The sequence below is a fragment of the Pteronotus mesoamericanus genome, unplaced genomic scaffold, assembly GCF_021234165.1.
Source record: "Pteronotus mesoamericanus isolate MK-2021 breed Mesoamerican mustached bat unplaced genomic scaffold, CSHL_Meso_final contig_317, whole genome shotgun sequence".
Classification (NCBI taxonomy): Eukaryota; Metazoa; Chordata; class Mammalia; order Chiroptera; family Mormoopidae; genus Pteronotus; species Pteronotus mesoamericanus.
In genome coordinates this window covers 3134890-3147054 of record NW_026555133.1, presented here as the reverse complement: position 1 = coordinate 3147054, position 12165 = coordinate 3134890, and the positions used below count along the sequence as shown (strand labels likewise).

The 12165-nt window shown below is 57.5% G+C and overlaps 1 protein-coding gene across 1 annotated transcript in view; it reads left to right on the top strand.

Annotated features, from left to right (window-relative positions):
• Positions 1-1399: 1399 nt before the first annotated feature.
• Positions 1400-12165, top strand: part of SLC13A5 (solute carrier family 13 member 5) — a 29368-nt gene continuing 18602 nt past the window's right edge. The window contains exons 1-6 of the mRNA XM_054575857.1: positions 1400-1551; positions 6138-6266; positions 6550-6686; positions 9153-9340; positions 10284-10452; positions 11932-12054. Coding sequence (XP_054431832.1) covers positions 1450-1551; positions 6138-6266; positions 6550-6686; positions 9153-9340; positions 10284-10452; positions 11932-12054 — 848 coding nt within the window. The 5' untranslated portion in view covers positions 1400-1449. The remainder of the gene's footprint in view (positions 1552-6137; positions 6267-6549; positions 6687-9152; positions 9341-10283; positions 10453-11931; positions 12055-12165) is intronic.

Sequence of the window (12165 nt, the reverse complement as noted above, 5' to 3'; positions counted from 1 at the left end):
AGGCATGGAAACATGGGACAGACTGACAGTGACCAGAGGGGAGGAGAGAGGCATAATAGGGGAAAGAAGGGGAAGGGACTAGTCAAAGAATATGCATAAATGACCCATAGACATGGACAACAGGGTGGGGACTGACTGTGGGAGCGGGGGTGGGGGGAATAGCCTGGGCAGAGGAGGGCAAAGGGGGAAAAATGGGACAACTGCAACAGAATAGTAATACATTTTTTTTTTTAAGAATGGAAATATGGAGATCTGGGGCTCCAGCATCATGGCTGGATTGAAGTTAGGGTGGTAATTATTAAGGCGTCAACTGTGGTTAAACCTCTGGCAGGCTTAAGACTCCCCAAAAGGAAGCTGCAGAATGAGAAGACAGGCAGGCAGAGAAGGAGAAAGAAGGAAAGGAGAAAGCGATAGACAGGTGGCGGTGTCTGCATCCCTGTATTTCCAGCACCCAAAGCAGGGCTTAGCACAGAATAGGTGCTCAGTACTTGTTGGCAGGTGGCCAAATGAATGAATGGCCCTTTAGTGCAGCCTTGGTGAAGTCCGTTCCTTGCTGGACCTGTTTTCCTCAGTAGAATGGCAGTGGCAGCCTTGGTCAGGAGGGCAGAGGCTGTTGTTGGGGATCCGTCCGCCCCCCAAGGGGAGCACCCATCATTCTGATGTCCACCAAAGTCCTTGCGCACGTCGGCGGGCGGGCTGCGCGGGTGTTCTCGGAGTGCTGAAAGCGCTCAGCCCGCGGAGGGCCGGAGCTTTGCCTCCTCCGCGAGCGCGGTGGAGCGAGCGCCCGGACTCGCTGAGTAGAGGGCGCGCGCTGGAAGAGGTCCAGTTGCCCAGAGAAACGCGGACGCTTCGGGGAGGCCAGGGAGACGCGGAAAAGGGAGGCCTGTTGTGTGGAGGCGAGGGGCAGGGTCATCACTTCTGCTAGAGACCCCTTCCGAGGGGTGGGTGCGAAGGACGGAAAGAATGACGTGAAAAGGAGCGAGAGACCGAGAAGATTTAGCGAGACCCCAAGAGATACGGGGACATTCATCTGGGACGCCTGCAGGGCGCAGAAAGGGCAGGTGAGGACGGACAAGGGGGGCCACACGGCAAAGCTGGCGGAATGAATGGCCGATCACATCCCGCTTGGCAGCCCTGGGGAGCGTCTCTGTCCAGGGCAGCACTGGAAAGACTTGGAGAGTTGCCGGGGCCCGGGCCGCTCCTGGAGGGCGGGTCCGAAGCGCTGGAGTCCGCAGGAGCCTCCATCCGCCGCCGGGTGGCAGAGTTGGGGGCAGGCGGGCCCCAACGACCCCGCGGGGTGGCCACGCCCCCGGGCCTGGCGGAGGCCCCACCGTGGGGGGCGGAGTTGCCGCCACCCCCCCAACCCCCGGGGACTGTGGCCCCTTCTTAAGCCCGCGGAGCCTCTGGCTGCCCCACACACGCCTCTCCCGCCCATCTCCCTCCAGCACGATGGCTTCGGCACTGAGCTATGTCAGCAAGTTCAAGTCCTTCGTGATCTTGTTCATCACCCCGATACTGCTGCTGCCACTCATCATTCTGGTGCCCGCCAAGGTCAGTTGCATCTCCCGACTGTCCCGCGGTCTCCAAGCGCCCGGGCCCCTGCAATGGGCTCTGAACCCGGGGCACAGTTGGAGTGCGTGGATTTCTGGGTGGGCACAGCTTCCCTAGGGGTTGCAACTCGGGGGCTACTGGTATCAGATGGGAGGTGTCCTGTAAAGAATTCCGAGGAGCATGGAAGCACCGGGCACACCAGCCTAGGGGTTCACAGATCCCGTGACACAAGAACAGTGTCAACAAGCACAAAAACCTAGACGTTAGCACAGATCCTAGCCACATAGCCCACCCATAGGTTCACCCCGGGACGCAGAAGCAGAATCTCCCGAGGGCATAACCTCATTCCCTCCCCACCCCCACCCCGCCATTCCAACTGTAGCCTGGCCGCTGACAGGGAGCCTGGGAGCTTGTCCTTCCTTCTCTCTCCTTCTCTCCCTTTAGTGAATGAGGACTTCCCAGCTGTAGGTGGCTTCCCGGGTCAGTCAGGGACCGAAGTGGACCCTGAGTGCTGTCTTCTCCATTCTCTGGCCCTCTTTGAGCCTCCGTTTCCCTGTTTATGATCCACATTTCTTTCCAACTCTGAATCCCTGGAGGTCACAGCTGAGTCAAAATCCTTCCCCCACCTGAAAGGAAGGTCAGGGTTGGTCCGCTTTGCTCGCTGCCCACTGTGGCTGTGGTAGGAGGCGGACATGTTCCCAGAGCTCACGCCTTGGGTGGCACAACCCAGGGCTGCAGGGAAGCTGCGTCCCATGCCCTGGCCTCCTTGCGCTCCTGGGAGGGAGGCAGAGAATGAATGGCCTTGGTCGCAGGGCGAGGGTGGTGCTGGGAGCCCTGGCCCAGACTGCGCTGGGCTGTGCGAAGCCTGTTTGGCAGAGGCCCGAGCCCTTTGAAGCCTTTTGTGGCTGCTGGCTGCTCCTTCCTCATTCCCTCTTTCAGCCCTTTCACTCTCAGCCCAGACAGGAAACCCCCAGCTGCCCGTCCCTCCCAGGCAGGTTTGGGAAACAGAGGAGTTCTTTAGGGATATTCTGGGGGCAATACCGGAGGGCTGGGGGTGTAGTGGGGTATCTATCAGGAAGCTGACTCTGCAAGGGAACTGACTTCCTCCACTCACAGCTCCTTGCGATTTTAGAGAAAACCCCTTCGTTTTCTGGGCCATGGTGTTCTTGTCTGTAGAGTGGAGCAAGGTGGCTTGGTTCTGACACTTCAGGGCTTTGGGTGCTCAAAGGGATTATGCTGGTTCCTAGGATGGGGGAGGAGAGGCTGAGAGGAGCCCATGAGCTGGCTGAGCACAGGCCCAGGATGGGCCTGGACAGCAGATCCAACTGCCATGGCCTTTCAGTTGCCATACCAACTGCGAGCAGCCACATTTCCTCTGTAGAAAGAGATTTGGGGCTGTTACCATCTGTGGGAGGCAGCCAGGCAGGAGAGCTGTGATTTCAGTTCTGCTGGCAGGGACTGACGTTTCCTGGAATAATTATACAGCTTGGGTGAGTGTGACTGAGACCCCTCTCCCAGCCTGCTATACACACACACACACACACACACACACACACACACACACAGCCCTGAACTGGGACCACCTCCCCCCATCCCCCCACTCAGTGTGTACAGTATCATTAACCGGCCTTGGGAGCGAGGATCAGGGAGGGAAGAGGAGACATCTGTGAAAGTCCTTCCCAAGTCTGCCTCCATGTGCTTCCCCTCCCAGCGGGACAGGTGACCGGGAGCCTGGACTTCTCCCCTGGTGTTTTCTCCCTTTGTGCCCCTGTTTAATCACCACCGAAGAGCTCCCGGCCCCTACCCCCCATGGCCACCCCATTGTGCAAGGGAACCCCAAGGTACTGGCATGGAACAGAGCGGCTGGGGAGCCGGCGAGATCTTGGCAGCTCAGTGGGCACTGGCCAAGCGGGGAGGCGACTCCAACGGCTCGCCGCCCTCTGGCCGAGACGGCCGGTCCACTGCAGCCTGCCTTCCTGTCTGCCTCGCCTCCACCTCGCCTCCTGCCTGGCTTCATCTCTGCTCCACTTTTTCTGCCCTCTCTCTAGGTCCTTTAAAAAATTTTTTTTTAATAAAATAGCTTTTTCATAAAATCAATGATGTTTATTGTAAACACTGATTTTATTAAAACTAAAAAATATTCTTTTTTTTAAAGTCTGTAAGGTAGAAAGTAAAAATGAAAATACCCTCAAATCCCATAACTTAACTAATATTTTGATGGCCATCCTTCCAGAAATCAATCACTTCATCTCTTCTTTTTCTTTCCCTCTCTGTACACATACGCACGCGCGCGCAGCATGTTCTCTTACCTACCTTTTTTTTCTATTAAGCAACACGTCATGGACAGCCTTATTTGTTAATAATTATACATGGTTTTATTTATTTGTGCTCTTTTTAAAAAATAAGATGCATGTATTTATTTTTAGAAAGGGGAAAGGAGGGAGAAAGAGAGGCTGAGAGACATCAATGTGTGGTTGCCTCTCATACGCCCACTACTGGGGACCTGGCCCACAACCCAGGCGTGTGCCCTGACTGGAAATCAAACCGGCGACCCTTCAGTCAGCACACAATCCCGGAGCCACACCAGCCAGGGCTATTTGTGCTCTTAACATGTATTTATTGAGCCCTAATATGTTCTGGGTGCTGACTTTTCAATCCACTTTTTAGGACTTTTAAGTGCTTTAAGCACTTTTCCAGCCACATTCCAGCTGCAGGGAAGTGCTCTGAGCTGACCCACAGGGAGCTGGGCTCCTCTCTGCAGGGAGGGGCCATCTCATTCTGTGCAGTAACCACCCCCTCCTCAGACTGGTCTGGCATCGCCCTTCCTGGGCTGTGCCCCCCCCCCCCCCCCGCCCCTCGCCCCACACTGAGGGAGCGCTCTAGATGAGGAGGATCAACTCTGCCTCCGGGATGGGGCATCTCTTGGGCCTCTTGATAGTGGCATGGAGGTGAGGAGCCAGTTAGTTTTGTGTCTTTTTTGTTGGTTATATTTGGTGCCTCCAGGAGCTGTGCTGTGACAATGGGTTAAAGGTGCTGATAACTTTAGATAATAAAAATCCGCCGAGCACTGTGTGCCATACGTTAAAAATGGCTACTCTTAACTCCTCAATGTACAGGTGAGGACACGAAACAGGCCGGGAGAGGGGCCGAGGTTGGGAGGGAGATGAGTATTTTATTGATGACATTGCTGAGGCACTGCTGAGAGCCAGACACGGGCAGACAGTGGATCCTGATCACGTCTGCCTGGGGTCTCCCAGGGCTGCTAACCGCACCGCTGTCCTGCCTTGAGTCCGGTGGCTTCGATCGGCGCTGCTACCTGCTACCTCTGGAGCAGTGGATCTGGCAAAGCCTGGAGACATTTTTGTTTACAACCAGAGAGAGTGTTACTGGCATCTAGCGGGGTGGAGGCCAAGGACATTGCCAAACACCTAAAAACACACAGGATGCCCCACCCCTCAACAAAGGATCGTCCCGCCCAAAGCATCCCTGGTGGAAAGGCGGAGAAACCCTGCATTAGACAGGAGGGAGGTGTCCTGAGGGTCTCATGGGATGCCGAGGGAAGATTAATTTTTCAAGACTGATAACACAATCCAGACAAAGAATTTCTCAGTCTTCATGCACTGTCTCATGGGACTGCCTGCTCTTTGGGGGGTGATAACCAGTGAGCGTGTACAGACACCTTTCGAGTCATGTTGTCGTAGCTTGTGCAGTGCCGGTCCCTTCAGTTGCTGAGCGTCTCCTGGGTGTCAGCCCTGAGCTGGTGCTGAGGCCAGAGTGAATCCATAAATGTGGGCTCTGCCCTCAAGGTGCCCACTGTTTGGTGGCGGTGCTGGAGGTGGGGAGGGCAGGCAGGGAGTTAAGGAAACCAGCAGTGGCAACTCCGTGAATTGCTGGGGCTGCGGGGGGCAGCGGGGGAGACACAGAGCCTGGGGCTCAGACCCAGACAGTTGGGAGGGGATGGGGAAGATGCACCTAAGGAGAAATGCTAAAGCGAGTGAGCACTTGCTCTGCCAAGAAGCTAGGGTGTGTGAGAGAAAGGGGCTCAGGTACCTCGTGTGCGCTGGGGCAGCTGGAACTCAGGGTGCAAGTGGCAGGGAGGTGGTGCTGGGGGGGTCTGCAGGCCCTGCTCCATCGCAGAGGCTCTCCTAAGTCCTGCGGAGGCATTCGCATTTTGCCCTGAAGGCAAAAGAAGGCCTTTAAACGCGGTGATGTGATCTGATTTACGAAAGAGAAAGAGGAAGCTGCGGTGTGGAGGAATGTGCTTGGAAAGGTCCAGGGGAAGATAGTTGCAGCCCCCCAGGCAGGGGGCGATGTGGCCAGAAGAAGGCAGCGACTGCGTGGTTAAGGCGCGAGGAGGAATAAGCCAGAAAATAAAGGGCTAAAAGCTACGGGTCTTGGTGGCTGATACGATCGGCGGGGCTGGAATGAGAGAGGGAGCGGAGTCTGGGTGGTTAATGATGGCTACCAGAAAGGTGCTGATGCAACGTTCAACTGCGAGGGCGGCGGGTATTGCTCCCCACGCTTTGCGAGGGGCTGAGACTGAGGGGCAGCAGCCGCATGCCGAGGCCTCAGGGCTGTCTCTTCAGTTTGCCAGGTGTGCCTACGTCATCATCCTCATGGCCGTTTACTGGTGCACAGAAGTCATCCCTCTGGCCGTCACCTCCCTCATGCCCGCCTTGCTCTTCCCGCTCTTGAGGATTTTGGACTCCAAGCAGGTGAGCAGACCCAGGGAGCCCTGGTGGCCTTCTGCTTCTCCCACGGGCTCCTTCTCGAAGCCCCTCTCTGAGCTACCTGGGCCCCGGGGAACCAGAGAAGCCCACTGTGGGATTTTCTTTTGGCATGGAGACATACCCTTTGACCCTTTACCCCACTCCACACCGTCCCTGGAGTCAACATCCAGTCTGCTCGCCTGTCTCTGGGGGCTTGGGTGGCCCTGGGCCCAAGCAGTATGTGGCCGGGAAGCCACCCTGATGGGGCCTCCCTGCCACCACCTTCCAGGTGTGTGTCCAGTACATGAAGGACACTAATATGCTGTTCCTGGGTGGCCTCATTGTGGCTGTGGCCGTGGAACGCTGGAACCTGCACAAGCGGATCGCCCTGCGCACACTCCTCTGGGTCGGGGCCAAGCCTGCACAGTAATTACACCTTCTCTCCTTTGCCACGGGGCTCCCTGTGGGCGCAGGGTGGGGGAGGAGCTGCAGCACCGACCACATCACCCACACGAAGGGCTGCCCATGGGCTTGGCAGGCAGGTGGACTCCCGGGCGGGGCATGTGACAAGTGTGACCGTCTTAGCTGGGGACACCAGATGCATGGGCAATAGTTGGGGGCCGGTGGTGAGCAGCAGTGGGTAAGGGTTCTCCGGAGCCAGAGGAGACTGGCCAGCAAGGGTCCCTGCACGTTCAGAGGACTTTCTGGAGGAGAGCCTGCAGGTTCCACAGGGAACAAGGGAGCGGAGACTGGATCAAGCCATGCCTGATAGGGCATTTGTGGGGAAAGCAGGCCAGCCAGGGGTGGCTCGGCCGCCCCTCTCAGGAAGCAGGAAGGTCATCCTTCCATAGCTGGCACATCTCTTTGCTCTGTGAAGAAGCTTCTTACCTCATCTTCCCCCACATTACTTAGAACGTCAGCTTCTCCCCCTCTCCAAGATCTCCCCCTACCAGTCACAGGCAGTTTCTGACCATCCCATGGAGCTGATGTAATCAGAATCAGCTGGGTATATGGAGCATCTGCAATGCCTTCGGCATGGCACTAGGAGCTTATTTGTCACCTCATTTAACTCTCGCCGCAACTCAGAGAGTTGGGTATCATTCCCACCACCCACGTCCTATAGATGAGGACTTTGAGAAGGAGAGGGGATAAATGATTGGCTGTGTGATGAAGCCTTGCCTGCCCCCCCTCCAGCCAGTAGGGAACTCAGGATGCACCGTTCTTTTGAGGCACTGTGCTCCCTGAATGATGGCGTGGCCCAGCCCAGCCCTGGGAAGGCAGCGGTTCGTTAGTTCACAGCCAGTCCCTCCTGAGGCGTCCACGTGTCAGGGACTGTGCTGGGCCCTAAGCACACGGAGCCCGGTCCGCCCTCCAGGAGATGATGCCCAGCTCCCTGGGCACCTCAGGCTCCCCTGAGCAGAAAGCTTTGTGATTCTCTGATCTCTGTTACCCTTCCTGGTCTCAGTCCCCTCCAGTGATTGGTTTACAGGATCAAATCAAAAGCCCTTGCATTTTCTAGCAATGCGAGGCCTAGCATTCTTGCTCTCAGGATCCTGTAAGCGGCCAGCTTTTCTCCATCAGCTGGTAGACCTCGTTCTGAGAGTGCCAAAGACCTCTTGTTCCCAAATCTAGGAATTTCTCACATCCTTCCTGTCACCTGGCTTCTCCTCTGAGCTGTCCACGGCACTGCCTGCCCTGGGGGTGACCTTTATGTTGAGGCGCACTTGGTGCCTTGAAGCGTCATGGCGTGGTCTCAGTCAGGAAAACTCGGATCCTCCTTCCAGCCTGGGTCCCAGCCTTGGTTCTCATGGGTCCGCAAAGTCCACCTGCACAGACACCAGCTTGGACCTTGGTGCAGTGCAGCGCCTAGATCCCTGCTTCAGGCGAATGAGTGGCCCTAGGGAGAAGCCTGGCCACCGAGGGGCGTGGCGACCGGGAGCAGCTTTGTCCTACTGAGCTGGCGCTCCCTGAGCATTGTCCATTCCTGGCCCTTGCCAGGGTGCGTGGAAGCCTTGGGGAAGAATCAGACCCTCCCCCGTTCACCCTCCAAGGACAGAGCAGGCAGGGAAACGGGCCCTGCGATTCCAGCCAGTGAGGAGTGTTGGGGGTGGGGAGCAGCTGGAGGAGGGTGTGTTCCCCTGGCCCGGTGTGCACTGGGAGCGAGGCTGCAGGGGAGGGATGTTATTTGACAGGTTTTGAAGGATCATAAGGAATGTTCGAGGCAGGCAGAGGTGGGACAGAAGAGGAAGATGGGTGTTATAAGTGAAGGGAACATGTTTTCTGAATACTATTCAAACTGGTCTATTGCCGGGTGGAGGGGATACAAAGTGTCTGTAGAGAGAAGCAGTGGGGGTGGGGTCAGCCACGAGCGAGGCTCTGCTGTCCCCGGCTCACCCCACCCCTGACGGCTGTGCACAGGAGCAGGGTCTGGGGTGGGTGGGAATCTTCTAGATAGAAGTGGGATGTTGGGGCTTCTTGCACGTAGGTCTGTTCCAGCACACCCTTAGGACATACTAGGGCCAACTCTTCCCACTGGGTTGGCACCACCTGGATGCCTGCGCTGCCTCAGCTGGACAGGAGCTCCTTAGACACGACTGGGCCTGAGAAGGGCCTCCTGGTGCCCTTGCAGCCAGCAGAGAGGGAATCAGTACTGTTTGTGGGAGAGAGGGAGGAGGGAGGAAAGAAGGAAGGAATGGAGGGGGAGAGAGAGGGAGGCACTAAAACTACAGTCCTCTCCTGGGCTCCCCTCCCCCAATCTTGAACTGGCCTCAGCACCTTGGCCTGGACCCCTGGCGTCTCGGCAGGAGGGCCGAACCCCTGTTGCTCCCTAAAGGCTGGGGGCCATGGTGGCGGGGCGATTCTCTGTCTTCCCTCCCTGCCGTTCCTTTGCAGGCTGATGCTGGGCTTCATGGGCATCACGGCCTTTCTCTCCATGTGGATCAGCAACACGGCCACCACAGCCATGATGGTGCCCATCGTGGAGGCCGTGCTGCAGCAGATGGAAGCCACAAGCAGCTCCACCGAGACCAGCCTGGGCGCCCTGGAGCTGGTGGACAAGGGCAAGACCGGCAAGCTCCCAGGTGAGTCCCTGGCCGGGGGCCCTTTTAAACAGGCCTCCGGGGAAATGCTCAGAAAACGCTGTTTTCCTGTTTTAGGGATGTAATTAGCGCATGAAAGTTAAGTCCTTTAGTGTTGCTCATAGGAAGTTCCGACCCCCAGTTCCCGCCAATCACGGAAATCAGTAGGTGTTCATGTGATTCCTCATTTGGGCATCTTTTGAGCACCTACGGGTTACTCCTTACCCTCTGCTCTTCTCACGTATCCTCCGGGAGGCTTCCCCTAAGCCGGTCAGACCTCCCATCCGCTCTCCGCTCCCACAGGTATCGGGGAGGTTGTCCCATGTTGCTGCCCTGCGGCACACTGAGCTCAGGGGAGTCCGATGGTGCCTGTTTCATCCTCCACCTTGTCCGTCCCCCGTCCCCAGGGCTCAGCTCAGGGGAACTCGGGGCCCATTCTCATGGCCCCATTGCCAGGTCCTGGAGCTGCTGAGAAGCAGACACGCCCATACTGCAGACTGAAGGAGCCCAGTGGGGTGGGGTAATGAGGCCACTTGCCCAGTTCCTTAGACCTGGGGGAAGCCACTGGGTGCCATAAGCCAGACCCCAAAGGAGCCCAGACAAGGAAGAGGCGTTACTAGGAGGAAAGGACAGCTACGATGGATTTGGACACCCCCTAGATGGAGGGACCAGCTGGAGCAACAGCAAGGAGGCAGGAAAGAGGGGCTTGTATCTGAAGTTGCTGAATGTGCACTGGGAGTCGAGGAGCCTGAGGGAAGCAGTGGGCAGTGACTGCGGGAGGCAGAGAGGGCCGGACTCCACGCTGGGCCGGAGGCTGAGGAAAACCTGAGGAGGGAGCCAGCAGGGCCAGCCTGTCCCCACCCTCAGGTCAGCGGCTGAGTCAGGAGCAGGGCCTGAGCAGGCGGCCCCCGGGCCCGGCCCTGCTTATGGAAACGTGTTGCTGCAGGGAGACAAGTGCTGTCTGAAGGCTCCAGTCTGGGGCAGCCAGAGAAGTGTAGCAGGAAGAACGTGTGCAAGGCCATGAACCTGTGCGTGTGCTACGCGGCCAGCATCGGAGGCACTGCCACCCTGACCGGGACCGGACCCAACGTGGTGCTCCTGGGCCAGATGCACGAGTGAGTCCCTGGCCATGCCTTCGGGGGACAATAACAGGGTTGGGGCGACTCCCCTCGCTCCTCCCCAGCGGGGCCCTGGAGCGGGGCCCTGGCAGGGGTGGGAGGATGTGCCCCCCGCCATCTGCTGCACCTGCTCGGGACCCCTCGGGGTAGGAGCTGATGCCAGTCCCCAGGCCTGGTTGCCTTCTGTCCTGGGGTGAGTCCTGCTTTTCTTTCTGGGGCTCAGTATTTCCACTCACCCAGGTCATGTGATTGAACTCTGAACTAAAGTCATGGGGAGTGACAGCATAGTCCTAGATGCTGGGTCCTGGTTTAAAACTTGCAGAACATAGACACCCCCATCGATGCTGTCCTTGAAACTGGCCCGCCGACCTGGGTTGCGAATGGTGATGGTCCTATGATACTGGAGATCTGGTGATGGCATAAAGGGTCAGAGGTTAGGTCACTCCCCGCCCCACCAGCTCATTCACTATAGTTCCTCTAATTGCTCTTGAGGCAGCCGGTGTCCCTGTGAGGCCCCAGGTGGACTGCCATGGTGGCCTGGAACTTTCCTTTGCCACAGATGGATGTGGGCCTTGAGGCCCCAGTTCTGTGCAAGGGGTGGGGCTGGACTCACAGAAATGAGAAACCTGGGCCCTGTCTGTGGGATGCTCATGGCCTGCGGAGGGTAGCGGATGCCAGGAGAGTTCTAGGTGGGTCGTGTAAATGCACTCAAGAAGCAAAGTACCAACTGCACTGAGCACAGGGGGAAGGAGCAATGGCGCCGTCCTCTGCAGACAAGAGCCCTAGATGGGAGCTAGGAGGTGGGAAGGACGGGCCTGGAGCCTGGCCGAGCAGATGCTTGAGAGCCAACAAGCAGACTATTCTGGTCCTATGAGTGTTTTCTGTAATGATAGCTTTCAGGTCTCCTTGGAGATCCTGGCTGAGTACAGAAAGCTCTGTCTACTTTCACACCCTTGGGCTAAAGCGAGCCATGCCTGGGGGTGGGAGGCGGAGCCTGGAGTAAAAGTGACCCTTCTCCAGCCCCCGGACCTGTCATCTGGTCCTACCCTGGGAAGCGTTTGAGACCTGTTTTCCTAAGGGGGGCGGGGGCTCACCTTGCAGAAGCCCTCAGGGTGAGGGTTCGGAGGCGTTTGTGGGAGGCCTAATGCTGTTGGCCAAGTTGTGTGTGTACAAAGGTGTATTTTTCTAGAGGGAAGAGACCTATCTATCATGAGATTCTCAGCAGCGTGGGGACTCCCAGGAGGGTCAGCTGGTTACTCTTCAGGCTCGTACTGTGCCAGGCTGTGTTCTGAGGCCCCCACCTGACTGGGGTAACGCCGGGCGGCGGGCTTGGATGGCTGGGCCTCAGTAGGATGAGGCCTCCGCTCCAGGCCACCTCTCAGCGTCCAGCTGCTGCCCGCTCTGCACCCACAGGGCCTGACCTGCTTGCTCTCTGCGGCTCAGCATCTGGTAGAGATGTGGTGTTTCTCCCTTCAGATTGTTTCCTGGCAGCAAAGACACCGTGAACTTCGCCTCTTGGTTTGGATTTGCCTTCCCCAACATGCTGATAATGCTGATGTTCACCTGGTTGTGGCTTCATTATGTTTATGTGGGATTCAAGTAAGTGTGAGCTGCTTCTGGAATAGAGTCTAGTCCGCCATGCCCCTGCAGAGGCGCCGGTGGGCGAGTCCGCAGCGTTCTTCCCGTCTGGCCCTTTTCTCTGGCCCCTCG